Below are 27,174 nucleotides of genomic sequence, written 5' to 3' on the forward strand. Positions count from 1 at the left end.
TGTTCAGATATCGGGAAGTGGACTGGAGGCAGAGCATGAAAAGGGATAATGAATCCAGTTGTTTGTGTTGTCTGTTTCGGGAAAGTACCTGAGTAATTGCGCACCCAACTCATTCAGGGGCTTTGCTGTATCACATTTGACATTGTCTGTAAGCTTGAGTTCATTTGCACCCAAAAATTATACAATGATGGAAAGACCTGTGTGTTGTCCTTGTTAATGCAGACAGAGAAGAACTCCAACTTCTTAATCATAGCCTTAATTTTGTCCCGTATTTTTTATTTTGTTTTTTATTTTACCTTTATTTAACCAGGCAAGTCAGTTAAGAACACATTCTTATTTTCAATGACGGCCTGGGAACAGTGGGTTAACTGCCTGTTCAGGGGCAGAACGACAGATTTGTACCTTGTCAGCTCGGGGGTTTGAACTCACAACCTTCCGGTTACTAGTCCAACGCTCTAACCACTAGGCTACGCTGCCGCGTATATAGTTGTGGAGAGTCCCTGTAATCCTAGATTCAGATTATTCAGGCGAGAAAAAACATCACCCAGATAGGCCAGTTGTGTGAGAAACTCGTCATCATGCAAACAGTCAGACAAGTGAAAATGATGGTCAGTAAAGAAAACTTTAAGCTCGTCTCTCAATTCTAAAAAAAAATGGTGTCAATAGTTTGTCCCTTGATAACCAGCGGACTTCTATATGTTGTAAAAGCATTACATGGTCGCTGCCCATATCATTGAATAATGCAGAAAATACACGAGAGTTCAGGGGTCTTGCTTTAACAAAGGTAACCATTGTCACTGTAGCATCCAAAACATCTTTCAAGCTGTCAGGCATTCCCTTGGCAGCAAGAGCCTCTCTGTGGATGCTGCAGCGTACCCAAGTAGCGTCGGGAGCAACTGCTTGCACGCGCATTACCACTCCACTATGTCTCCCTGTCATGGCTTTTGTGCCATCAGTACAGATACCAGCACATCTTGACCACCAAAGTCCATTTGATGTCACAAAGCTGTTCAGTACTTAAAAAATATATTCTCCTGTTGTCCTGGTTTCCAGAAGAGGAAGTCTTTCTTAATTGACCACCCATAAACATAACAGACATATACCAGGAGCTGTGCCAGTCTGTTGACTCATCCAGCTGTAACACATAGAATTCACTGGCTTGTATGCAAAGCAGTAATTGTTTCAAAACATCTCCTGCCATGCCTGATGCGTTGTGAAAGTCGTGAAACAGTGTTGTTTGATGAAGGCATTATCTGTATAGTTTTTGGGGCCTTTTGGGCCCAGCATTGTCCCAGCCATATCCGCAGCAGGAAGAATTAAGTCCTCTACAATAGTATGGGGCTGGTCTGTCCTAGCCACTCAGTAGCTCACCATATAAGACGCTTCTAGACCCTTCTTATTAAGTGGTATATGTTGCTTTTGTTGCTTTTGATATTGTGTTATTTCGCTGAACACTAGATGGTTTAATTTTATTTTTGGCAGTGAAACGAGGCTACTCAGGCGAGAATAAAACATCACCCAAATGTATAGCCCCGTTGGAAAATCTAAATGGACTGTTTGAAAATGTTTATCACATTTTTATTTGGCGTACCCCCGACAGCATTACACATACCCCAGTTTGATAATAGCTGCCCTAGGGCAACATACTGAATCCATAGACATTACAGTCCAATTGGAAAGTATTCAGACCTCTTGACTTTTTCCACATTTTGTTACGTTACAGCCTTATTCTAAAATGGATTAAATCGTTTTCCCCCCCTCATCAATCTACACACAATATCCCATAATGGCAAAGCAAAAACAGATATTTAGAAATATTACATTTACATAAGTATTCAGACCCTTAACTCAGTACTTTGTTGAAGCACCTTTGGCAGCGATTACAGCCTCAAGTCTTCTTGGGTATGACGCTACACCTGTATTTGGGGAATTTCTCCCATTCTTCTCTGCAGATCCTCTCAAGCTCTGTCAGGTTGGATGGGGAGCGTCGCTGCATAGCTATTTTCAGGTCTCTCCAAAGATGTTTGATCAGGTTCAAGTCAAAGCACAGGCTTGGCCACTCAAGGACATTCAGAAACTTGTCCCGAAGCCACTCCTGCATTGTTGTCCTGTTGGAAGGTGAACCTTCGCGACCAGTCATGAGCACTCTGGAGCAGGTTTTCATCAAGGATCTCTCTGTACTTTGCTCCGTTCATCTTTCCCTCGATCCTGACTAGTCTCCCAGTCCCTGCCACTGAAAAACATCCCCACAGCATGATTTACCGTAGGGATGGTGCCAGGTTACCTCCAGACGTGACGCTTAGCATTCAGGCCAAAGATTTCAATCTTGGTTTCATCAGACCAGAGAATCTTGTTTCTCATGGTCTGAGAGTTCTTTAGATGCCTGTTAGCAAACTCCAAGTGGGCTGTCATGTTCCTTTTACTGAAGAGTGACTTCAATCTGGCCACTCTACCATAAAGGCCTGATTGGTGGAGTGCTGCAGAGATGGTTGTCCTTCTGGAAGGTTCTCCCATCTCCACAGAGGAACTCTGGAGCTCTATCAGAGTGACCATCGGGTTCTTGGTCACCTCCCTGACCAAGGCCCTTCTCCCCCGATTGCTCAGTTTAGCTGGGCGGCCAGCTCTAGAAAGAATCTTGCTGGTTCCAAACTCCATTTAAGAAGGATGGAGGCCACTGTGTTCTTGGTACCCTTCCCCAGATCTGTGCCTCGATACAATCCTGTCTCAGATTGGGCAATTCCTTCAACCTCATGGTTTGGTTTTTGCTCTGACATGCACTGTCAACTGTGGGATAAGGCTGTAGCATCTTAGAATGTGGAAAAGGAAAGGGGTCTGAATACTTTCCCAGATGCACTGTATGACAGAAGAGAAGCTTCATGTATCTAATTATAGACAAGTTTACTAACAAATAGTCTACCAAAATGTTGGAAATTATAAGCAGAAACATATCTAAATCAGTCAACAACAAAAAAAACATCCTGCACCCCCATTCAGAAAAATGGTTCTGCTGTCTCGGACTAGCCTACAGCTAGAGGGTTAGGTGTGGGCCTCAGATTGTCACATTTTGTCACATTTTTTTACATATAGTCAGGTGGTTGTGGATGGGTTATTAGCAGTTGCGGGTGAGTGCGGGTGAACAAACAACTGACCCATGCACCACTAACACAAACACACGCAGCTCACCCCGTAGTAGAGGTTCTTGGCCAGTGTGTGGATCAGGACCATCGTCCCAGTGGCAGCAGAACCGTACATAAAGATGCATGTATAGAAGTCATTGTACCTAGAAGACAACGGAGAAAAAATATATATATTTATGCAAAATGATATGACTTCTACTTCTATAAGTAATGACAATATTCTATATTGTTTAAATAATGAAGTTGTCCTCTAAAGTGTGTGTTAGGGGCGATCCAATACAAACACACAGGAAGAAGATCGATTGGATACATTTACTTCCATACATCTTCTCTTGTTATACTCTGGACATTTGTTATTTATGTCTAAATGGTGAAATAAATGTTGTCTAAATAAACTAGAAAAAGTACATTTCCTGAAGAAAATGTGTGTTTCAAGTGTTAATACCAGAACATGGATCGTCCTGTCAGCGACACAACCAAGGCTATGATGAGCACAGTCAGCAGAGTGACCAACCAGCTGAGGATGACCACCGCTGTGGCATAGGCCAGCTCCTTGACGTAACGACCTCCTAGGAAAGAGAGAGGGACATACAGTACACAGCTAGTCAGGGACGGGGTCAATTCAGGAAGTAAACTGAAATTATATTTTCCCCTGTAGAAAGCCAATGAGGAAAATGTACATTAGAATTAGAATGTCAGTTTACTTCCTGAATTCAAATGGAATTTACCCCAACTCTGCTGTACACAGATAGTCATTAATCCTTTGACACACTTTGGAGGAAAATATCCAATAAAGGTCCCCCACATTACCAAACCCATCCTGTTCTGCTCAAACACATAAACCCTTTACACTCGTGGGGATTGGCCTATATGGATAGGGCTAAATAGAAATGTTTCTTACAGAATAAATATGAAAAGCATAACAATGGTAGGAATGAAAAAGGGAACTATTTGGAGATTATGGGAAAATTATTAGACCAAAGTTGAGGATACCTGACAAAACTGAATCCCAACATTACACTGTTGATTTCGTGTGTCTTTTACATTTACTGTACTCTTCGATGCATTTGTTCATGACAAAATTTGACAATATTCCCCGCCTTCACACAATTGGTGTTGTTGTTTGCGCCATCCAAAACCAGTCCATTATAAATCGCAATCTGGGTCAAGTCGCAATCTATGCTCATGATGTCACTTACCCACATTACTGGGATGGGAGCACTTCTTAAATAGGTAGAGGAAGGTTGCCATGGCAGTCATGTAGTTGATGATGGTACCAACGCGGGCCGGGTACGCCACCACCACCATGCCAAGCAGGTCAAAGAACACCATGTTGCCATGACGATACTCCGACGAGTCCGCCAGCTCCTCAGACATCACCAGGTGCTTCAGTACCGCCAGGATGTTGTCACCTAGGGATACGGGAAGGAGGTTAAGTAAAGTGAAGTAACATTTGATTTATTGAACCCACTGGTGTAAATTGGGTACAAAACAGGCCTCTCTTCCAGATGAGATTTAAGGTAGAATTTGTATTTATTAGAGATTGCCATTAGCTGCTAAAAACATAGTTTATGATGAGACTGAGAAGGCATTTCTAAAAAGCTGTTACATTTGACATTCAGTCTAAAAAGCTCTTTAGCCTAACATTTATATCCATGGACATTATTTAGTTTATTTTATCTTTATTTAACTAGGCAAGTCAGTTAAGAACAAATTCTTATTTTCGATGTCGGCCTAGGAACAGGTTAACTGCCTTGTTCAGGGGCAGAACTACAGATTTTTATTTTTTCATTTTTAAATTTGTCAGCCTGGAGATTCGATCTTGCAACCTTTCGGTTACTAGTCCAACGCTCTAACCACCAGGCTACCTGCCGCCCCGTTAGATGAGAGGGTTTGTCTGATCAAATCCCAGCTGGATTATATTGGTGTTGTGCCCTTTAGCCTGAAACGCTGCAGTGATTCGCTGGTATACCGACTGTAGTGCTTCAATAGAAGCATTTTCTAAACAAACAATGCAATGTATCAATCATTAAACCAACAACAGACAAACAAAGGGACCAGTGGGAGGATGAAAAACATGAATGTGCTGCATTCTATGCCAAGACAACATCAATCCCTAAACAAATAGAACACAAAATGCAGGGATACATAAACGTATTGCGTTAGTGCATTGTGATTAGACGTAGCGATGGGTCAGTTGTGCTGCCTGTCTGTGATGTCCCCTGCTGTCGTGGGTTATGAATGATCTCAGTATGCTGCAGAGCTGGGTTCAAATAATATACAAATTATTTAAAAGCTTTGTCTGTGCTTGCCTGGCTTAAATGGACCAATAGAAATGTCCAAAACAGCAAATCGCACACATCTGTCACTCCATGGTAAGCTAGACTAGAGAAAATGCTTAAATTATTTGAAATATTTCCAATAGTAACTGAACCAAGGTCTGGTATGCTGCTAGTGCATCTCCCCCTCTCTGTTTGCTTGAAAACACAAAAGTAAGTAAACAGCAGCATAGCCTGGTAAAATGGCCAGCCGTGCACAAAGCTCCATTGTTCCAGTGTTCCGTTTGATATCTCCACGGAGTCCGTTCTGCCCCCAGAACGCAAACATAAAGCATTGCTTTCATTTGGACATTGGCTGCCTGGTAGCCTGGAATCCAAACTGATTTAGCTGTGTTTAAACTGAAACAGTGGTGAGCCACAGCTTTCAGTCTGGTTTAAGCAGGCTAGCTTGGCTGGTCCTCAGGGTTGGGGGAAACTAGGCCTCGTCATACTGAAATTATTTGATGTTTAGAGTTTCACTAATTCCCTCCACCCAGTCGGAGATAAAGAATTCCACTACAAATTGACGAAGGAATAAGTGATTTGCATCTAGTTTTGAAGCAGAACTAAGAGCATTTATCTTTTAGTAGTTTTGAACCAGATTACAACCAGAACTAACAGCATGTACAGTTGAAGTCGGAGGTTTACATACACCTTAGCCAAATACATTTAAACTCAGTTTCACAATTCCTGACATTTAATCATAGTAAAAATTCCCTGTCTTAGGTCAGTATCACCATTATATTTTAAGAATGTGAAATGTCAGAATAATAGAGAATTATTTATTTCAGCTTTTATTTTTTTCATCACATTCCCAGTGGGTCAGAAGTTTACACACTCTCAATTAGTATTTGGTAGCATTGCCTTTCAATTGTTTAACTTGGGTCAAACGTTTTGGGTAGCCTTCCACAAGCTTCCCACAATAAATTTAATTTTGGCCCATTCGTCCTGACAGAGCTGGTGTAACTGAGTCAGGTTTGTAGACCTCCTTGCTCGCAAACACTTTTTCAGTTCTGCCCACACATTTTCTATAGGATTCAGGTCAGTGCTTTATGATGGCCACTCCAATACCTCGACTTTGTTGTCCTTAAGCCATTTTGCCATAACTTTGGAAGTATGCTTGGGATCATTGTCCATTTGGAAGACCCATTTGCGACCATTTTTAACTTCCTGACTGATGTCTTGAGATGTTGCTTCAATATAACCACATAATTTTCCATCCTCATGATGCCATCTATTTTGTGAAGTGCACCAGTCTCTCCTGCAGCAAAGCACCCCAGCACAACATGATGCTGCCATCGTCGTCGTGCTTCACAGTTGGGATGGTGTTCTGCGGCTTGCAAGCCTCCCCCTTTTTCCTCCAAACATAACAATTGTCATTATGGCCAAACAGTTCTATTTTTGTTTCATCAGACCAGAGGACATTTCTCCCAAAAGTACGATATTCGTCCCCATGTGTAGTTGCAAACCGTAGTCTGGCTTTTTTATGGCGGTTTTGGAGAAGTGGCTTTTTCCTTGCTGAGCTGCCTTTCAGGTTATGTCGATATAGGACTTGTTTTACTGTGGATATATATACTTTTGTACCTGTTTCCTCCAGCATCTTCACAAGGTCCTTTGCTCTTGTTCTGGGATTGATTTGCACTAAAGTACATTCATCTCTAGGAGACAGAACGCGTTCACTTCCTGAGCGGTAGGACGGCTGCGTGGTCCCATTGGCTGATTTCTTTTGATTTTCCCAAGACGTCAAGGCACTGAGTTTGAAGGTAGGCATTGAAATACATCCACAGGTACACCTCCAATTGACTCAAATTATGTCAATTAGCCTATCAGAAGCTTCTAAAGCCATGACATTTTCTGGAATATTCCAAGCACAGTCAAATTAGTGTATGTAAACTTTGACCCACTGGAATTGTGATAGTGAATTATAAGTGAAATAATCTGTCTAAACAATTGTTGGAAAAATGATTTGTCATGCACAAAGTAGATGTCCTAACCGACTTGTCAAAACTATAGATTGTTAACAAGAAATTTGTGGAGTGGTTTAAAAACGAGTTTTAATGACTCCAATCTAAGTGTACGTAAACTTCTGACTTCAACTATATCTATAGTAGTTTTAGATCAGATTACAACCAGAACTAACAGCATGTATCTATAGTAGTTTTAGACCAGATAACAACCAGAACTAACAGCATGTATCTATAGTAGTTTTAGACCAGATAACAACCAGAACTAACAGCATGTATCTGTAGTAGTTCTGGACCAGATTACAACCAGAACTAACAGCATGTATCTATAGTAGTTTTGGACCAAATAACAACCAGAACTAACAGAATGCATCTATAGTAGTTTTAGACCAGATAACAACCAGAACTAACAGCATGTATCTATAGTAGTTTTAGATCAGATTACAACCAGAACTAACAGCATGTATCTATAGTAGTTTTAGACCAGATAACAACCAGAACTAACAGCATGTATCTATAGTAGTTTTAGACCAGATAACAACCAGAACTAACAGCATGTATCTATAGTAGTTTTAGACCAGATAACAACCAGAACTAACAGAATGCATCTATAGTAGTTTTAGACCAGATAACAACCAGAACTAACAGCATGTATCTATAGTAGTTTTAGACCAGATAACAACCAGAACTAACAGCATGTATCTGTAGTAGTTTTAGACCAGATAACAACCAGAACTAACAGCATGTATCTATAGTAGTTTTAGACCAGATAACAACCAGAACTAACAGCATGTATCTATAGTAGTTTTGGACCAGATAACAACCAGAACTAACAGAATGCATCTATAGTAGTTTTAGACCAGATAACAACCAGAACTAACAGCATGTATCTATAGTAGTTTTAGACCAGATAACAACCAGAACTAACAGCATGTATCTGTAGTAGTTTTGGACCAGATTACAACCAGAAATAACAGCATGTATCTATAGTAGTTTTAGACCAGATAACAACCAGAACTAACAGCATGTATCTATAGTAGTTTTGGACCAGATAACAACCAGAACTAACAGAATGCATCTATAGTAGTTTTGGACCAGATTGCAACCAGATGTGAGAGCATGCATCTAGTTTTGGATCAGATTACAACCAGAACTAACAGCATGTACAGTGGGGCAAAAAAGTATTTAGTCAGCGACCAGTTGTGCAAGTTCTCCCACTTAAAAAGATGAGAGAAGCCTGTAATTATCATCATAGGTACACTTCAACTATGACAGACAAAATGAGAAGGAAAAAAATCCAGAAAATCACACTGTAGGATTTTTAATTAATTAATTTGCAAATTATGGTGGAAAATAAGTATTTGGTCAATAACAAAAGTTTATATCTCAATATTTTGTTATATACCCTTTGTTGGCAATGACAGAGGTCAAACGTTTTCTGTAAGTCTTCACAAGGTTTTCACACACAGTTGCTGGTATTTTGGCCCATTCCTCCATGCAGATCTCCTCGAGAGCAGTGATGTTTTGGGGCTGTTGCTGGGCAACACAGACTTTCAACTCCCTCCAAAGATGTTCTATGGGGTTGAGATCTGGAGACTGGCTAGGCCACTCTAGGACCTTGAAATGCTTCTTACGAAGCCACTCCTTCGTTGCCCGGGCGGTGTGTTTGGGATCATTGTCATGCTGAAATACCCAGACACATTTCATCTTCAATGCCCTTGCTGATGGGAAGGAGGTTTTCACTCAAAATCTCACGATACATGGCCCCATTCATTCTTTCCTTTACACGGATCAGTCGTCCCGGTCCCTTTGCAGAAAAACAGCCCCAAAGCATGATGTTCCACCCCCATGCTTCACAGTAGGTATGGTGTTCTTTGGATGCAACTCAGCATTCTTTTTTTTAATTATGTAAATGTTCCACCATAATTTGCAAATAAATTAATTTAAAATCCTACAATGTGATTTTCTGGATTTTTTTCCCTCATTTTGTCTGTCATAGTTTAAGTGTACCTATGATGAAAATTACAGGCCTCTATCATCTTTTTAAGTGGGAGAACTTGCACAATTGGTGGCTGACTAAATACTTTTTTGCCCCACTCTATCTATAGTAGTTTTGGACCAGATTACAACCAGAACTAACAGAATGTATCTATTGTAGTTTTGGATCAGATTACAACCAGAAGTGAGAGCATGCATTTAGTTTTGGATCAGATTACAACCAGAAGTGAGAGCATGCATTTAGATTTGGATCAGATTTACAACCAGAAGTGAGAGCATGCATTTAGTTTTGGATCAGATTACAACCAGAAGTGAGAACATTAATCTAGTTTTGGATCAGATTTACAACCAGAAGTGAGAGCATGCATTTAGTTTTGGATCAGATTACAACCAGAAGTGAGAGCATGCATTTAGTTTTGGATCAGATTACAACCAGAACTAACAGCATGCATCTATAGTAGTTTTGAACCAGATTACAACCAGAAGTGAGAGCATGCATTTAGTTTTGGATCAGATTACAACCAGAAGTGAGAGCATGCATTTAGTTTTGGATCAGATTTACAACCAGAAGTGAGAGCATGCATTTAGTTTTGGATCAGATTACAACCAGAAGTGAGAGCATTAATCTAGTTTTGGATCAGATTTACAACCAGAAGTGAGAGCATGCATTTAGTTTTGGATCAGATTACAACCAGAAGTGAGAGCATGCATTTAGTTTTGGATCAGATTACAACCAGAACTAACAGCATGCATCTATAGTAGTTTTGAACCAGATTACAACCAGAAGTGAGAACATTAATCTAGTTTTGGACCAGATGTTAGGATAAAGATGAATTACTCCTGGTCCATTTATCATGGTGGTAGTGGACAGATCAATACCTTCTAAGATATGGGGAAAATACTATTTTCACGCCACTTCAATACCGAACTGCTTTCTCGCAGCAGGTTAAGAGAATTTTAACGTAGCAGGTTAGTAATAATTAACGCAGCAGGTTAGGAGAATTATGCTTACATTTGTAAACAATCACATATACAGTATCTCTTATGCGTGGGAATACTTTGGGAGACATTTCCAAACTTAAAATAACTTGGAGTTCATTTGCCTGTGTTTTTACAGTCTTATGTCCAACAATAAAAAAATGCTCAGAAAACTTGGGGAACCAAATAAATCCTGCGGGGCGCCAGTTAGGGAACCCTGCTTTAAGATATACTCTCTCACCTTCCTCGTCTGTTCTTTCTCCACCATACAGGGTTAGACTGCTATGTTGTTCAAAATAGCTCCTCAGGCTAGTAATATCTCATGACTGTCTTGATGGGCTGCTTCTATTTTAGATACTTTATTTCCCCCACTAGTGTTTATGTGTGGATAAGTTTATGCTACTTGGTAGTTAGAGGTTAGAGTAGAGTGCTTGGTTGAGCAGTATGTTGTGTTTATTCTACTTGGTAGTTAGAGGTTAGAGTAGAGTGCTTGGTTGAGCAGTATGTGGTGTTTATTCTACTTGGTAGTTAGAGTAGAGTGCTTGGTTGAGCAGTATGTGGTGTTTATTCTACTTGGTAGTTAGAGGTTAGAGTAGAGTGCTTGGTTGAGCAGTATGTGGTGTTTATTCTACTTGGTAGTTAGAGGTTAGAGTAGAGTGCTTGGTTGAGCAGTATGTGGTGTTTATTCTACTTGGTAGTTAGAGGTTAGAGTAGAGTGCTTGGTTGAGCAGTATGTGCTACAGACAGTGGGGGTGTTTAAGCTACCTTGGCGTGAAGGTTAGAGGAGAGTGACCGTTGGTAGAGGTTGAGCAATGTGAGGTGTGCTATAGCCGACAGCAGATTGTGTTTACACTACCAGGGAGTTAAGTGCTTGTTTGAGCAGTCCTTTTCATTAATGGATGGAATGGGGAGAGAGAGTAGGGAGCAGAGAGGGGCTTCCTAGCTGTGTTGAGGACTAGGTTGTGAGCTACAGCTTACAGTACAGTAGCACTGTCATTGATATATGAGATATGGAGAGGGAAGGAGGGAGGGAGAGAGGGAAAGAGGGAAAGAGGGAAGGAGGGAAGGAGGGAGGGAGAGAGGGAAGGAGGGAGCAGACGGAGGGTAAAACACACTGTAATGGGTCAGAGTGCTCGTCTGAAGTGGGCTCAGAGGAATAGAAAGAGGTTGTCTGTCTGTACTAAAGTCAGTCTGACCGGTTGTTTGGAGTCATTTGTAAACTAACCTACAGCAGATCTGTCTGTCTGGCATTCTGAGCTGAGCGTAGCCTACAGCAGATCTGTCTGTCTGGCGGCCTGAGCTGAGTCGAGTAAGGGAGCACAAAGAGAAGGAGAGGAGAGAAGAAGAGAAGGTTATGAGAGATGTAGATTGCCCATCTGGCCTGAGCTGAGCATTGGCATGTGGAGAGACGGAGTGAAGTTGATGGAGGGAGGTATAGCTTGCCTGATCTGATGGCGGGCGTTAGTGACCGTCCAGGACACACCTCTGTTCAGCTCAGCGTCTGGCACATCGCCACGTGAGCCAGCAGAGTTTAGTGCTGCAGTGACATGCTTGGTTCACCCTGGGAAGAAGGCATAGCCCACTTCCTCATGCTTAACCCCCACCAACAAGGACCTGAGCTGAGCTAGCCAAACACCATGGTAGAAGTCTCCTCAGACTCCCAGACACATTCATCACCAGCCTCAGATTGGAGACGGAGAAACGGCCCTCTTCCCACACACAGACAACAGTCTCTGTTCATAACGGAGAAAGCACCGCTATGGGGCCCGTAGAACTTACCTGCCCTCTGGATGGAGTCGGTCAGTATTCTGTCGGATGTGTCGTACTTGGTGTGGTAGAGGAAACCGTTCTCAATGAAGGCCAAATCAATTCCTACAGAGACACACAGGGAGGGACAAGAGGGTCAGGTCAGTGAGATTAACAATGCTCAGGTGGGGGGTATGGGAATGAACTGTTCATCTAGAGGCGAATGAGAAACACACTAAAGGATGAACTCAGACAACCATTAAATAAAATGAAGTCGGATAGTAGGCTAGTCTGCCAGTCGGCTAGTCTGCCAAGTCTGCCAGTAGGCTAGTCTGCCAGTAGGCTTGACAGCAGAGCGGAGAACTAAGAAGGCAGAAGTTTTACCTTACCTGGAATGTTTCCAAAATCCCTGTAGATGCGGAAGTCCGTGTCAGATGGGATCACACCGCTCTGGAAGACTTCCTGTCCCACCACTGAGGCAAAGGGATGTTTGGCAGCATGGACATAGGCCTGGACCAACCAGGGGTTCTCAGGACCTGTGTGTGTGTGTGTGTGTGTGTGTGTGTGTGTGTGTGTGTGTGTGTGTGTGTGTGTGTGTGTGTGTGTGTGTGTGTGTGTGTGTGTGTGTGTGTGTGTGTGTGTGTGTGTGTGTGTGTGTGTGTGTGTGTGTGTGTGTGTGTGTGTGTGTGTGTGTGTGTGTGTGTGTGTGTGTGTGTGTGTGTGTGTGTGTGTGTGTGTGTGTGTGTGTACATGTGTGTGCGTGTGTACATGTGCGTGTGCGTGTGTCAATGAAGGAGAGCCAAGACAGGAGGGACTCATAAAAGATGTGAAACCACCACTTTAAACTTGTACATAGAGTCCATCCTTTAAAGCAGGGGTTCTTAAACTTTTTCAGCCTTGGACCCAAATTAGAAATTCTGTGTTTTCCTGGGACCCAAGCTTAGGAAAATATGGAACTTTACGTAAATATTGGTACATTTCATTGCCGTTATGCCTAAAACAAATGCAATAGACAAAAACAAATAATGAAATACCCATATAAATATCTATTCATGTTATTTTACCCATTAAAAACCCATTAAAGGTTGGAACTGTAGCTGTTGAAATACAATAAATCATTTTCATTCTGAACTGGAAAAAAACTGACTGATCACATCACACTGATGTATAACAGAACCACAGGGGGCTGCTGAGGGGAGGGAGGTTCATAATAATGGCTGGAACGGAGAGAATGGAATGGCATCAAACACATGGAAACCATGGAAACCATGTGTTTGATGTATTTGATACCATTCAGCTAATTCCGCACAAAACACATTGCGAGTGATACTCGTTATTTCTCAAAGTTTGTACAAAACCAAGAGAGAGAAACTCATCGCTCTATTTGCGTTTCATGACGATTGAGCTCAGTCAGAACTTGTGGCCAGCTTGAGTCCATTTGATGACAGCGGTAAGTGATGGCGAGTGGTAATGACAAGTCAGTGGCTGAGAGCACATCATCTGCTGCTGAACGACAGAGCTGCAGCGTGTGGGTCGCAGAGTGTTCTTCAAGAAAACTGCAGAAAAAAGATTTGGTAAACGACGAAGCACACACATCTTCCTCCCACTTGCGCGCTGCCAAACTGAGCTGAGATACAGCTGCTAAACAGAGATCGCATTGAACAGTGAGCGCAGTTGCACTTGAACAATTAAATTCCAGAAATTCATTAAATAATTATACATGAACTATGACACTTCGCGCCCCACTATTAACAGGCCGCGACCCACTATGGGCGCGACCCACTATGTGCGCGACCCACTATGGGCGCGACCCATACTTTAAGAAAGGCTGCTTTAAAGGAGTAGGGCAGTCCCCGACTAAAGAAAATCTTGGTAGACCGAAAGTAGTCGTGTGTTCTTTTTTAACATGTATTTTTCGATATATAGACACACCCTATGTGTTTTAATAAAATCAACTATATGCATCAAGCTTGTCTGATGCTTTAAGCTCACTGTAGGATTAAATAACACACAAATGACTCAAGAGGGAGTCAGAGATCTAGGGAAGAAAACAACTTTAACCCGACCATCTTCCTCCTGCTGGCTTTCACAGATTCTGCCATTACTCTCCTGAAGTTGCCGGTAAAAGGCTACACGAAGAGTCAGCAACCTTTCTCATGTTGAATGCCAATTCATCTTACCATTTCTACCGATCTGCATGCCAGTTATGATTTTCATATACACATTTTCATGGAACAGTTTCATTTCATTTATAATAACATCTTCATATGTCAAAATCATGGTCATGTGGTTAATCACAGTGACATCCAAGTCTGCAGGAGTCAGGGCTGTTGTCAAGGAAGTGAGTTTGTGTTTTCTACAGGATGTACCGCCCCCACCTACCGTCAACCAATCAGGTCAATGCAGAGCTATACAGAGCCCTCCACATTGTTATAACATTTGGGAGGAGCATAGCGATGAGGTACAGGGCTGGATTTGCCCTCTGGAGGCTCCGCAATTGCGTCCCACCCTCCATATGGAGCCTCCGACCACATTTTCAGATCAAGCATAAATTGTCTTTTAGTCTAGGCCTCCACAATGGATTAGTTCACTGAGATGGGCGAATATATATATATATATATATATGTGTGTGTATGGTTTACCCCAATTAGTCCAACCAGTCTACATATATACATATATACATATATATATATATATATGTATATATGTATATATATATATGTATATATGTATATATGTATATATATATATATGTATATATATATATATATGTATATATGTATATATGTATATATATGTATATGTATATATATATATGTATATATATGTATATGTATGTATATATGTATATATGTATATGTATATATATATATATATATATGTATATATGTATATGTGAATTGGGGTGAATTTGTAAGTAGCTCTGGATAAGAGCGTCTGCTAAATGACTTAAATGTAAATGTAAATTCCAAGCATAAGATATTTACATTTACAACAGCAGCCAGTTTCTTTCTGCAGCCAGTGAATTGATTTTCCTAACACACCTCTCTCTCCTCAAGCTGACATTGCTGGGGGCCATTTGCATTCTGCAGGTGTTCCTGAACGACAGCTCTATTCCGTTCCCTGAGGGCCAGGAAGGTTTGTTCAGCTGCTGACACAAACACCTAAATAAATATGTTCCATTGGCCTGGATCCAGGTCCAATCACTGGTCTAAAACACAGAGTAGGTAGAAGTTGCCCCTAACCCCTACCCCACAGATCTAGGATCAGATACTACTTTATTTCTTCTCCTGGTCAAGGTTAGGTTTGGGAGTAGGCTAATCTGATCCGAGATCGGTGGTGTTAGGGTGCACCTTCTACTTAGAAAACACCAATTCTTTGTGCCCCCACCCCCGCTGCCTCCACCTACCACCTGTGTGTGTGTGTGTGTGTGTGTGTGTGTGTGTGTGTGTGTGTGTGTGTGTGTGTGTGTGTGTGTGTGTGTGTGTGTGTGTGTGTGTGTGTGTGTGTGTGTGTGTGTGTGTGTGTGTGTGTGTGTCCACCTACCACCTGTGTGTGTGTGTGTGTGTGTGTGTGTGTGTGTGTGTGTGTGTGTGTGTGTGTGTGTGTGTGTGTGTGTGTGTGTGTGTGTGTGTGTGTGTGTGTGTGTACCTACCTGTCTGAAACACCACCTCTTTGCCGCCCACCCCTGCAGCCTCCAGGTTGATGAAGGCTCGAACCTGCTTGGCCCAGGGATGCTGAGTGATGAAGCCATGACTCGCCTGGGGTGCAGGGGAGAAGAGGTTTAGAAAAAAATATTTCACATTCCATATTATGTCATTTAATATCATTTTACAAGAACAAGCAACCGTTACACAAGAGGAATAGCATATATGATTCTGGCTGAAAATGTATGTTCACTCGAAATGTGATTGTGTAAACTTAGTTGACCTCCTAACATCCTGTCCAGTGTTCCCTAGTGTCCCCCAGTGTCTCTCTCTGTCCAGTGTTCCCTAGTGTCCCCCAGTGTCCCTCTCTGTCCAGCATTCACTAGTGTCCCTCTCTGTCCAGTGTTCACTAGTGTCCCTCTCTGTCCAGTGTTCACTAGTGTCCCTCTCTGTCCAGTGTTCACTAGTGTCCCTCTCTGTCCAGTGTTCAGTGTTCCCTAGTGTCCCCCAGTGTCTCTCTCTGTCCAGTGTTCCCTAGTGTCCCCCAGTGTGTCTCTCTGTCCAGTGTTCCTAGTGTCCCCAGTGTTCAGTGTCCCTCTCTGTCCAGTGTTCACTAGTGTCCCTCTCTGTCCAGTGTTCACTAGTGTTAGTGTCCCTCTCTGTCCAGTGTTCACTAGTGTTCCCCAGTGTCCCTCTCTGTCCAGTGTTCACTAGTGTCCCACAGTGTCTCTCTGTCCAGTGTTCACTACTGTCCCACAGTGTCTCTCTGTCCAGTGTTCACTACTGTCCCAGTGTCACTCTCTGTCCAGTGTTCACTAGTGTCCCTCTCTGTCCAGTGTTCACTAGTGTCCCTCTCTGTCCAGTGTTCACTAGTGTCCCTCTCTGTCCAGTGTTCACTAGTGTCCCTCTCTGTCCAGTGTTCACTAGTGTCCCTCTCTGTCCAGTGTTCACTAGTGTCCCTCTCTGCCCAGTGTTCACTAGTGCCCCTCTCTGCCCAGTGTTCACTAGTGCCCCTCTCTGTCCAGTGTTCACTAGTGCCCCTCTCTGTCCAGTGTTCACTAGTGCCCCTCTCTGTCCAGTGTTCACTAGTGTCCCTCTCTGTCCAGTGTTCACTAGTGTTCCCCAGTGTCCCTCTCTGTCCAGTGTTCACTAGTGTCCCACAGTGTCTCTCTGTCCAGTGTTCACTACTGTCCCACAGTGTCTCTCTGTCCAGTGTTCACTACTGTCCCAGTGTCACTCTGTGTCCAGTGTTCACTAGTGTTCCCCAGTGTCCCTCTCTGTCGTGTTCACTAGTGTCCCTCTCTGTCCAGTGTTCACTAGTGTCCCTCTCTGTCCAGTGTTCACTAGTGTCCCTCTCTGTCCAGTGTTCACTAGTGTCCCTCTCTGCCCAGTGTTCACTAGTGTCCCTCTCTGTCCAGTGTTCACTAGTGTCCCTCTCTGTCCAGTGTTCACTAGTGTCCCTCTCTGTCGTGTTCACTAGTGTCCCTCTCTGTCCAGTGTTCACTAGTGTCCCTCTCTGTCCAGTGTTCACTACTGTCACACAGGGTCTCTCTCACCTGCAGCACATTCTCCTCAGCTCCATTGAAGAGGAACACCACCCCATGTCGTAGAGGTGTGGAGAGGTTGGCCAGGGAGTGGAGCACCTCCAGCATCACCGCACAGCTCACTGCATCGTCACTTGCACCTGTCCCACACACAGGTTACATGGGGTCAGAGACTGAGGAAAGCTGGCACAGTAACACTCTGTGTGTGTGGTCTCATAAAACTATATGGATGTGTCTCTGAATATTGGTGAGCGAGATTAGTGTGTGTGTGTGTGTGTGTGTGGGTGTGTGTGTGACAATTAATGCCCTGTTGAAATTCCTGCCTGGAAGGCTGATTGCATAATCACACAGTGGGAGCAACAGTAATCACTTACTATACCTAACCATCAGACAAGCTACACAATGTGATCTACAGTACCCTAACCATCAGACAAGCTACACAATGTGATCTACAGTTCCCTAACCATCAGACAAGCTACACAATGTGATCTACAGTTCCCTAACCATCAGACAAGCTACACAATGTGATCTACAGTTCCCTAACCATCAGACAAGCTACACAATGTGATCTACAGTTCCCTAACCATCAGACAAGCTACACAATGTGATCTACAGTTCCCTAACCATCAGACAAGCTACACAATGTGATCTACAGTTCCCTAACCATCAGACAAGCTACACAATGTGATCTACAGTTCCCTAACCATCAGACAAGCTACACAATGTGATCTACAGTTCCCTAACCATCAGACAAGCTACACAATGTGATCTACAGTTCCCTAACCATCAGACAAGCTACACAATGTGATCAACAGTTCCCTAACCATCAGACAAGCTACACAATGTGATCAACAGTTCCCTAACCATCAGACAAGCTACACAATGTGATCTACAGTTCCCTAACCATCAGACAAGCTACACAATGTGATCTACAGTACCGTGACCATCAGACAAGCTACATAATGTGATCAACAGTACCCTAACCATCAGACAAGCAACACAATGTGATCAACAGTACCCTAACCATCAGACAAGCAACACAATGTGATCTACAGTACCGTGACCATCAGACAAGCTACATAATGTGTTCAACAGTACCCTAACCATCAGACAAGCTACACAATGTGATCAACAGTACCCTAACGATCAGACAAGCAACACAATGTGATCTACAGTACCCTAACCATCAGACAAGCTACACAATGTGATCAATAGTACCCTAACCATCAGACAAGCAACACAATGTGATCAACAGTTCCCTAACCACTTTAACACTACTTAGGCTTTTAGAACTGTCCATCAGACAAGCTACACAATGTGATTCAGCCCCGTGACCATCAGACTGCTGCACTAATGTGATCAAAATGCCCTAACCATCATGCCAGTCTGGTTCAGTGGTTACCCTAACCATCAGTTGCAACACAATGTGATCACATATTACCATCAGACAGGGTGCAGCAGTGTTCAACAGTATAGTCACTAACTCTCTCTCTGTCTCCTACTGTTCTACTCTAAATCTATCCCAGTCTTAGAACTTTAAAAAACACAAAAGGAGGGTGATATTTCACTAGACACATCAAAAGGAGGATGGAATTCCACTTTCTGCCCCACTAGGCCAGCCCCATTCCATCACTATCAGTAGGAAATCTCTCCACGGTTAACTGTGGCTGTTAACCATCAGACAAGCCACTGTCTCATCCTAACCATCAGACAATAACACAATGTGATGCTATTGTTGTTGATTGTCTGGTACTATTGTTTTGAACTGTCTCAGGTATGCTACTGCCTCATTGTTGACTGTCCGGTATGCTGCATTGTTGTAAAATGCCCCTCTCATGCCAGTCTGGTTCAGTGGTTGGAGCTGTTGACTGTCCGGTATGCTATTGTTGTTGACTGTCCGGTATAGTCACTAATTGTCTGTCTGACTGTTCTCCGGTAAATCTATTGTCTTAGAACTTTCTGGTATGCTATTTTGACACATCTGAGGATGGAATGCTATTGTTGTTAGGCCAGCCCCATTCCATCACTATGCAGTAGGAAACTGTCAGCCCCATTCCATCACTATCAGTAGGAAATCTCTCCACGGTTAACTGTGGCTGTTGTGTTAGCCACTGTCTCATCCTGCAGTGCAATATCCGGTATGCTATTGTTGTTGATTGTCCGGTATGCTATTGTTGTTGACTGTCTGGTATGCTATTGTTGTTGACTGTCTGGTATGCTATTGTTGTTGACTGTCTGGTATGCTATTGTTGTTGACTGTCCGGTATGCTATTGTTGTTGACTGTCCGGTATGCTATTGTTGTTGACTGTCTGGTATGCTATTGTTGCTGACTGTATGGTATGCTATTGTTGTTGACTGTCCGGTATGCTATTGTTTTTGACTGTCCGGTATGCTATTGTTGTTGACTGTCCGGTATGCTATTGTTGTTGACTGTCCGGTATGCTATTGTTTTTGACTGTCCGGTATGCTATTGTTGTTGACTGTCCGGTATGCTATTGTTGTTGACTGTCCGGTATGCTATTGTTGTTGACTGTCCGGTATGCTATTGTTGTTGACTGTCCGGTATGCTATTGTTGTTGACTGTCCGGTATGCTATTGTTGTTGACTGTCCGGTATGCTATTGTTGTTGACTGTCCGGTATGCTATTGTTGTTGACTGTCCGGTATGCTATTGTTGTTGACTGTCCGGTATGCTATTGTTGTTGACTGTCCGGTATGCTATTGTTGTTGACTGTCCGGTATGCTATTGTTGTTGACTGTCCGGTATGCTATTGTTGTTGACTGTCCGGTATGCTATTGTTGTTGACTGTCCGGTATTCTAAACTCAGCAAAAAAAAAGAAACGTCCCTTTTTCAGGACTCTGTCTTTAAAAGATAATTCATGCAAATCCAAATAACTTCACAGATCTGCATTGTAAAGGGTTTAAACACTGTTTCCCATGCTTGTTCAATGAACCATAAAGAATTCATGAACATGCACCTGTGGAACGGTCGTTAAGACACTAACAGCTTACAGATGGTAGGCAATTAAGGTCACAGTTATGAAAACTTAGGGCACTAAAGAGGCCTTTCTATTGACTGAAAAACACCAAAAGAAAGATGCCCAGGGTCCCTGAACATCTGTGTGAACGTGCCTCAGGCATGCTGCAAGGAGGCATGAGAACTGCAGATGTGGCCAGGGCAATAAATTGTCCGTACTGTGAGACGCCGAAGACAGCGCTACAGGGAGACGGGATGGACAGCTGACCGTCCTCGCAGTGGCAGACCACGTGTAACAGCACCTGCACAGAATCGGTACATCCAAACATCACATCCGCGGGACAGGTACAGGATGGCAACAACTGCCCTAATTACACCAGGAACGTACAATCCCTCCATCAGTGCTCAGTCCGCAATAGGCTGAGAGAGGCTGAACTGAGGGCTTGTAGGCCTGTTGTAAGGCAGGTCCTCACCAGACATCACCAGCAACAACATTGTCTATGGGCACAAACCCACAATCGCTGGACTAGACAGGACTGGCAAAAAGTGCTCTTCACTGACTCTTCACTCTTTTGTCTCACCAGGGGTGATGGTCGGTTTTGCGTTTATCGTCGAGGGAAAGAGTGTTACACCGAGGCCTGTACTCTGGAGCGCGATTGATTTTGAGGTGGAGGGTCCTTCATGGTCTGGGGTGATTGGTCACAGCATTATCGGACTGAGCTTGTTGTAATTGCAGGCAATCTCAACGTTGTGCGCTACAGGGAAGACATCCTCCTCCCTCATGTGGTACCCTTCCTGCAGGCTCATCCTGACATGACCCTCCAGCATGACAATGCCACAAGCCATACTGCTCGTTCTGTGTGTGATTTCCTGCAAGACAGGAAAGTCAGTGTTCTGCCATGTCCATGAGGAGGAGATGCACTGCAGTACTTAATGCAGCTGGTGGCCACACCACATACTGACCTTTACTTTGGATTTTGACCCCCCCCCCTTTGTTCAGGGACACATTATTCCATTTATGTTAGTCACATGTCTGTGGAACTTGTTCAGTTTAAGTCTCAGTTGTTGAATCTTGTTATATTCATACAAATATTTACACGTTAAGTTTGCTGAAAATAAACGCAGTTGACAGTGAGAGGACGTTTCTTTTTTTACTGAGTTTATATAGGAAAGAAAAAACATTGGAGGAGGAAAACCCAAAACAAGAAGTTGAGACCTGCCTAGAGATTTCCTGTCGAGCAGGTTCTCTTTCTTGTGAAGGTAGAAACAACACGAGGAGTACTAACCAGTCCAATGTGTTTTACTGAAACACCCAACAACTACAGCAGCTAATCAGGGACTGAGGAGGATGATATTTATTGTAGGTCTAGGAACGCTATCGACTTGGAGCTTAGGCTATACTCAGTATGTGAATATTTATACTCAATGATATGCGATATATAGGCTGCTACAGTATATCTTCAAATGACTCACATTGACACATTGTGTATGTAAGAAGGGGGGGGAGCGAAAGTGAGAGAGGGACAGTAAAAAGACAGAATAAGAGAGAGAGTAAGAGGGAGAGTAAAAGACAGAATAAGAGGGAGAGTAAGACAGTATAAGAGAGAGAGTAAGACAGAATAAGAGAGAGAATAAGAGGGAGAGTAAAAGACAGAATAAGAGGGAGAGTAAGAGGGAGAGACAGAAAGAGAATTGTATAATCCAGCCCTGCGTAGTGGACAGGCCAGTCAGGCCGTGCCACAACTAATGTTGTCAAAAAACAGTAGTCTTGTTATCCTCAGAAATGTGTGTGTGTGCATGTAGTATGTGTAGTGTGTTATATCAACAGTGTATGTCTATGTGAGTGCGCGGGCTCGTGTGTGTGTGTGTCTGTGTGTTAAACAGAGCCAACAGGTGACCGTTGCTTCCTCCCTGTTCACACACACTTCCCCATTGGGCCTTGCTTGATAACAGAGAAGAACCATCACGTGGGACAATGCATGTGCTAATTCTTTCTTCTGTTTTTTTTTTCCACAATGTGCATGTTTTGAATTCCTGAATCCAACTTCCTCTGTCTGAGAGTATGTGGAAGCCAGGGAGGAAGGAAACATGCCAATGCCTGGGTTGTGTTTATTTTCTTGCTCCCCATCCAATGTATTTAACAACCTCTTCTGGTATCAATTTCCTAGTTTAAAGGTACAAAACTTCATGTCCATACTTTATAGAACATTAATTTCTCTTCAGGGGTTAAGGGGAATGAATTATAATTGGAGAACTGATGTAGGCTTAATCTGAGATTCAGTCTGAAACTATTCTTGGTTTGCACCATGTTGGACTGTAAGTCGTAGCCTGTTTTGTCCTCTCTGTTTTCAGGGATATAATGGTGTAATTACATTTAATGGAGGGTAAAGGCGTCAGCATGCTTCCATTCAGCTGGCGCATAGCCGTAATCCCTTAAAAGACTGTCACTTGAAAAACAAGAAAAAAAAGCGGCAATGGTACTATTTGTCCAATTTGAGACACCATAGCCTCTATACACTTCTTCAAAAGTCAGAATGAATCTAAGATAACTCAAGCAATCTTTCATTAACTTTGACGTTTTTGCCAGAAGAGATCTTAGGTCACGCAATTTTAATATCTAACTAAGATGTTTTAGTGCAGTATTTCGCAATGAAAAAAATGCGCATGAAAATTAGTCATCACCTCGTTGAATGACAGACAATAGTTTATTGAAGAACCCCTACTGTTGACCAATCACCGACTAAGGGGCGTAGACTTCATCTCTGAAATTCGTCTTGCCTCAAGAAGAAACGTTGAGTGGCCAAACAGCCAGAAATAAAATCTCACCGAAGTCCAAAAGGTTGTCATAATATATATGCAAACTCTACTGAGCTGTTTAGGCTGGGACGCCTATACAAATATAGAGAACATGTTTGTTTTATTTTAAATATGATGATTTTGCGTTCATGTTACTGTATGAACTAATAGGACCTCCCCACCCAACTGTGGTTGAACTACAGTACACCACCACTACTACTGTTGCTTACTCTCTTGACCAAAATAACAAACATCTCTGTCAGAATCAGTCATACACTCGACCATTTGTGCCTTACATAACATGTATTTTAGCTATTCTCTTCAGTAATGTAACTGTAACTAACAACACTACTCACACAGACATGATTGTCTCCACTAAATGAAATGTAAGGGAAGCAGACCCAGGCCTGGTCATCGCTAGAGATAGTGATTGTATTCGGCCTGTTGTGTGTGAAAACCATGGTTGTGTTATCATGGTTTTTTGTGTGTGTGTGTGTGTGTGTGTGTGTGTGTGTGTGTGTGTGTGTGTGTGTGTGTGTGTGTGTGTGTGTGTGTGTGTGTGTGTGTGTGTGTGTGTGTGTGTGTGTGTGTGTGTGTGTGTGTGTGTGTTGAATAATAAACCCTAAAATATAATAAAGACTAATTGGTTGTGTTGTATTGTACCAGGACTGTTGGCCACAGAGTCAAAGTGGCAGTTGGCCAGCATGAGGTGCTGAGCCCCAGCCTTGGGCTCCAGGCGGACAGCGATGTTGCTGACCCGGTCGTAGTAGGAGGTGAACCCTCCCAGGAAGTCGATGCTGAAGGAGCCTGTGGGTCGCTGGACGTCCACAGTGACAGAGTGGGGTCCTGAGGCACTGTCGGCCTTGATGTGCTCAATCTGCTCTAGCAGGAAGTTAACCGTTAAGATCTCATTCTCCGGGCTGCCCGTGGGACGGGGACCGACGCTGGTGATACGCTCCAGGTGCTTCCTGGCAGAAAGGGAAAGGCATGCAGGGAGTGAGTCAGCAAATCAGGTGAGACATGTTAAGTAAAGGCCTACTACATCTGCAGTTTCTATCAAGTTTCATTTAAATCATTGAATAAGTTGTTTTAATAAGTATGAACAGTTTCTAGAGTTGTGCTTTGCTTTCAGCAAGCATAGCTAATAACTTCCAAATGTAGGCTAGGCCTAATATTATCATCCCTTTGACCTGACGTATACTACGTTTTGTTGTGTATAATAATATTAGAAAAACCATTGCAAGGCATCATGGCAATGTTTTAAAGTGGGATATGACTTCTGTCATCCCGTACCGTTTGCCTAGTCATATCAGTACTGTAAATAGCCTACTGTAGAGCCTGTTTATTCGTCTTCTTAGAGACAAAGCCTTTCCTGTTTCTTTGGTTTGCAAAGATTCTGGCAGCTACAATAAGATCCACACCAATAAGGCTGTAGGTCATTTGACACTCCACAGGGTCTATGTGGTAGTTTACATTGAGGTAGCCTATGTAGACACTCACCCCCACCCCTTCCCTATTCTGCTACCAAATCTGTTTGAGCTGTCATGCCAATGCATATGGCCATTGTCAAGGAGCCAAACAGTTTTGTCACCACAGGAGTTGGCAATACAGCACAAACAGATCTGGGACCAGACTACCACTTCCCTTACGCCACTAAAAACAGGAAGAAGTCCCCATAGACTGTATGGCTGTGGATAGGTCAACTAGACTGTAAAATCCAAATGACTCCAGATGATTCCCTTACCTGTAGCCTATGTCTGACAGGTTTGCCCTCAGATTATGTAGGTGTCACATTATTTGACACTTTCGTAAGGCTAATGTACATTGTCCCCACCCCTTCAATTGCCTTCCTCCACTAAAGAGAGGAGGAAGTCTACATGGACTGTATGGGTGTGGCTAGGTCTAGGTAGACTGTAGTGTCCTTAATGACTCCAGGTGGTTTCCATTCCTGTATGTTAGCTTTAGGGTTGCCCTCAGATTATATCACCTACTGTATGTGTCCCAGCTAACACATACATCAGGTTCTCTCTAACTAGTAGTGTCATAAAGCAGGATTTGATCAAATAAGCATCCAACTGCTCTCTGATTAACTGAAAAGCAGCCTTGTATATGTTTATTACGGGAATATAGGAAATAAAATAAGTAGTTCATTTAGAAAATGGTGTTATGCTACAATTATTCAAATGTAGAGGATAACTGGTCTATTTGTGTCTGATATTTCTTCACTATTGACAGACAGACTATGTCAGCGCCACAGACTGTCAAGAAACAATGGAGAAGGGTGACTTTATATTTCCCCCGCCACTCCCTCCTACCGTTAGCTACACCCTAGCGACACCTGACATGGGTTACCGACAACGAGTACCAGTGGCTTGTAGCGTAGCTAGGTGGAACCAACTCGGAGATAACCTTTCCTCTAGTTGTTTATCTCACACATTGGTGTCGTTAACGCCGTACTGCAAACTGGAAGCGATCGCAATGGAAGAAGTAACGTTAGAATCTCTGATATTAGCCTATACATGCGTTGAGAATATAGCTATCTACAATTCAATTGACAACAGTATCAAGATTTACCTTGCCCTGATAGCATTGAACTCGCCAGTAGACTTTCCAATGACTAGCTGCTGTAATGATAAATGAACGACTCCCCACAGCACCAGAATAAATACAGTCACCAGTGCCACTCCGACGCCTTCGTGTAGCAGGTACAAGCTCACTTCAGGCTTCTTTTTCACTTCACTACAGCCGTTGATTCCACATTGATCCTGAGAGTCATTCTTATTTTCCGATACATTGTTTTGCGTCCCGTATAAGGATTTTATTCTCCTAATAGTGGTGTCCTTCTCCATCTTTGCCACTGGTACACATATATATGAACGTCCAATACACCAGCAACCGTCGCTTCTGGAACACCGGACAGATCACGAAGAGGGACAAACTTCTCTCACTACAAGCAGAGGGGAAAGGCGAAGCGAGAGAGATAACTGGGGCCAAAATCTGTCATCTCCAGCAGTTGGCGCTTTTTCGCTCGCCTAACGAGTTTTGCGTGGAGCTCAATGAGTGTCAAATATGGTTAACAAAACATGTTATAACTTATTTGCTCGAATATAAGTTCCTAATGATTAGGTTGTTATGAGTGCACTGATATAAGTAGGACACGTTACACCTCGGCTACGTTGAGAAAAACCACTGGGTGCGTTTGTAAATTGCCTCCAGTGTGCTCTGGGTTGTTCCTAAATTCAGAGAGTTTAAACAAGGCTACCCATAAACCCTAGCGGTCAAACAGGGAAATGGTTCCAATCGTTTTTCCACCATTTATTTTTTCCATAGGGAATAAGAAACACTTTAAAAAGGGCTGTGTTTTGTGTAGGCTTACCCTGGCGTGATGTTTTGATAACCGCCTAAATCTCTCTTGGACAAGGTGAATTTTATCAATACATGTATTTACTCTCAGATTTGAAAATGTAAATTAGTATCAATGTAGACATCCTGCAAGACTACAAATCCCTGCAAGTCATCTCTAGCTGACACCTTTGCTAACAGGTATTGTGTCAATTTAGAACTTGCACAAGACAGTTCACAGAATTGTAAATGTATTTATTTTTTGCCAATTTATTAATTACGAAATTTAGCTAACATTAGATAGTTAATCCAGAGATTCTTACCGATTCGGCAGTCTAGTCCAGATCACCATGAATGGCATTTGTAATTCTTTATGATAGCCACATTAGCAGCTAATTAGTATTTCATATTGGGGGGTTAAATATAGGCGAATATATAAGTCACCTTGTCCTAGAGAGATTTACACAATTATCAAAACATCACGCCAGGGTAAGCCAACATAAAAAAAACAGCACTTATTTTAAGATTCTAAAATTCACTATGGGAAAAATGAATGATAGAAAAACGATTGGAACCATTTCCTTCTTTGACTGCTAGGTTTAATGGGTATTATGACTCATACTGTGGTACTCTATACACTCGTATCCACCGTGGACCAGTTCGCATATAAAACATTGTCCATTCAGTCTGCAAAGGCGTCAATTTCCTCCTTAACTTGATTTAATA

The 27,174-nt window shown here is 42.7% G+C and overlaps 1 protein-coding gene across 1 annotated transcript in view; it reads right to left on the reverse strand.

Annotated features, from left to right (window-relative positions):
• The window catches only part of LOC123999342 (endoplasmic reticulum metallopeptidase 1), a 49,000-nt gene extending 22,884 nt beyond the window's left edge, over positions 1-26,116 (reverse strand). Inside the window, exons 1-9 of the mRNA XM_046304993.1 lie at positions 25,681-26,116; positions 23,770-24,074; positions 17,345-17,472; positions 15,797-15,902; positions 12,531-12,677; positions 12,175-12,267; positions 4,337-4,549; positions 3,583-3,706; positions 3,184-3,280 (exon numbers count right to left, since the gene is read on the reverse strand). Coding sequence (XP_046160949.1) covers positions 3,184-3,280; positions 3,583-3,706; positions 4,337-4,549; positions 12,175-12,267; positions 12,531-12,677; positions 15,797-15,902; positions 17,345-17,472; positions 23,770-24,074; positions 25,681-25,955 — 1,488 coding nt within the window. The 5' untranslated portion in view covers positions 25,956-26,116. The remainder of the gene's footprint in view (positions 1-3,183; positions 3,281-3,582; positions 3,707-4,336; positions 4,550-12,174; positions 12,268-12,530; positions 12,678-15,796; positions 15,903-17,344; positions 17,473-23,769; positions 24,075-25,680) is intronic.
• Between the last annotated feature and the right edge of the window lie 1,058 nt (positions 26,117-27,174).

The sequence above is a fragment of the Oncorhynchus gorbuscha genome, linkage group LG16 (assembly GCF_021184085.1).
Source record: "Oncorhynchus gorbuscha isolate QuinsamMale2020 ecotype Even-year linkage group LG16, OgorEven_v1.0, whole genome shotgun sequence".
In the NCBI taxonomy this organism is placed as follows: Eukaryota; Metazoa; Chordata; class Actinopteri; order Salmoniformes; family Salmonidae; genus Oncorhynchus; species Oncorhynchus gorbuscha.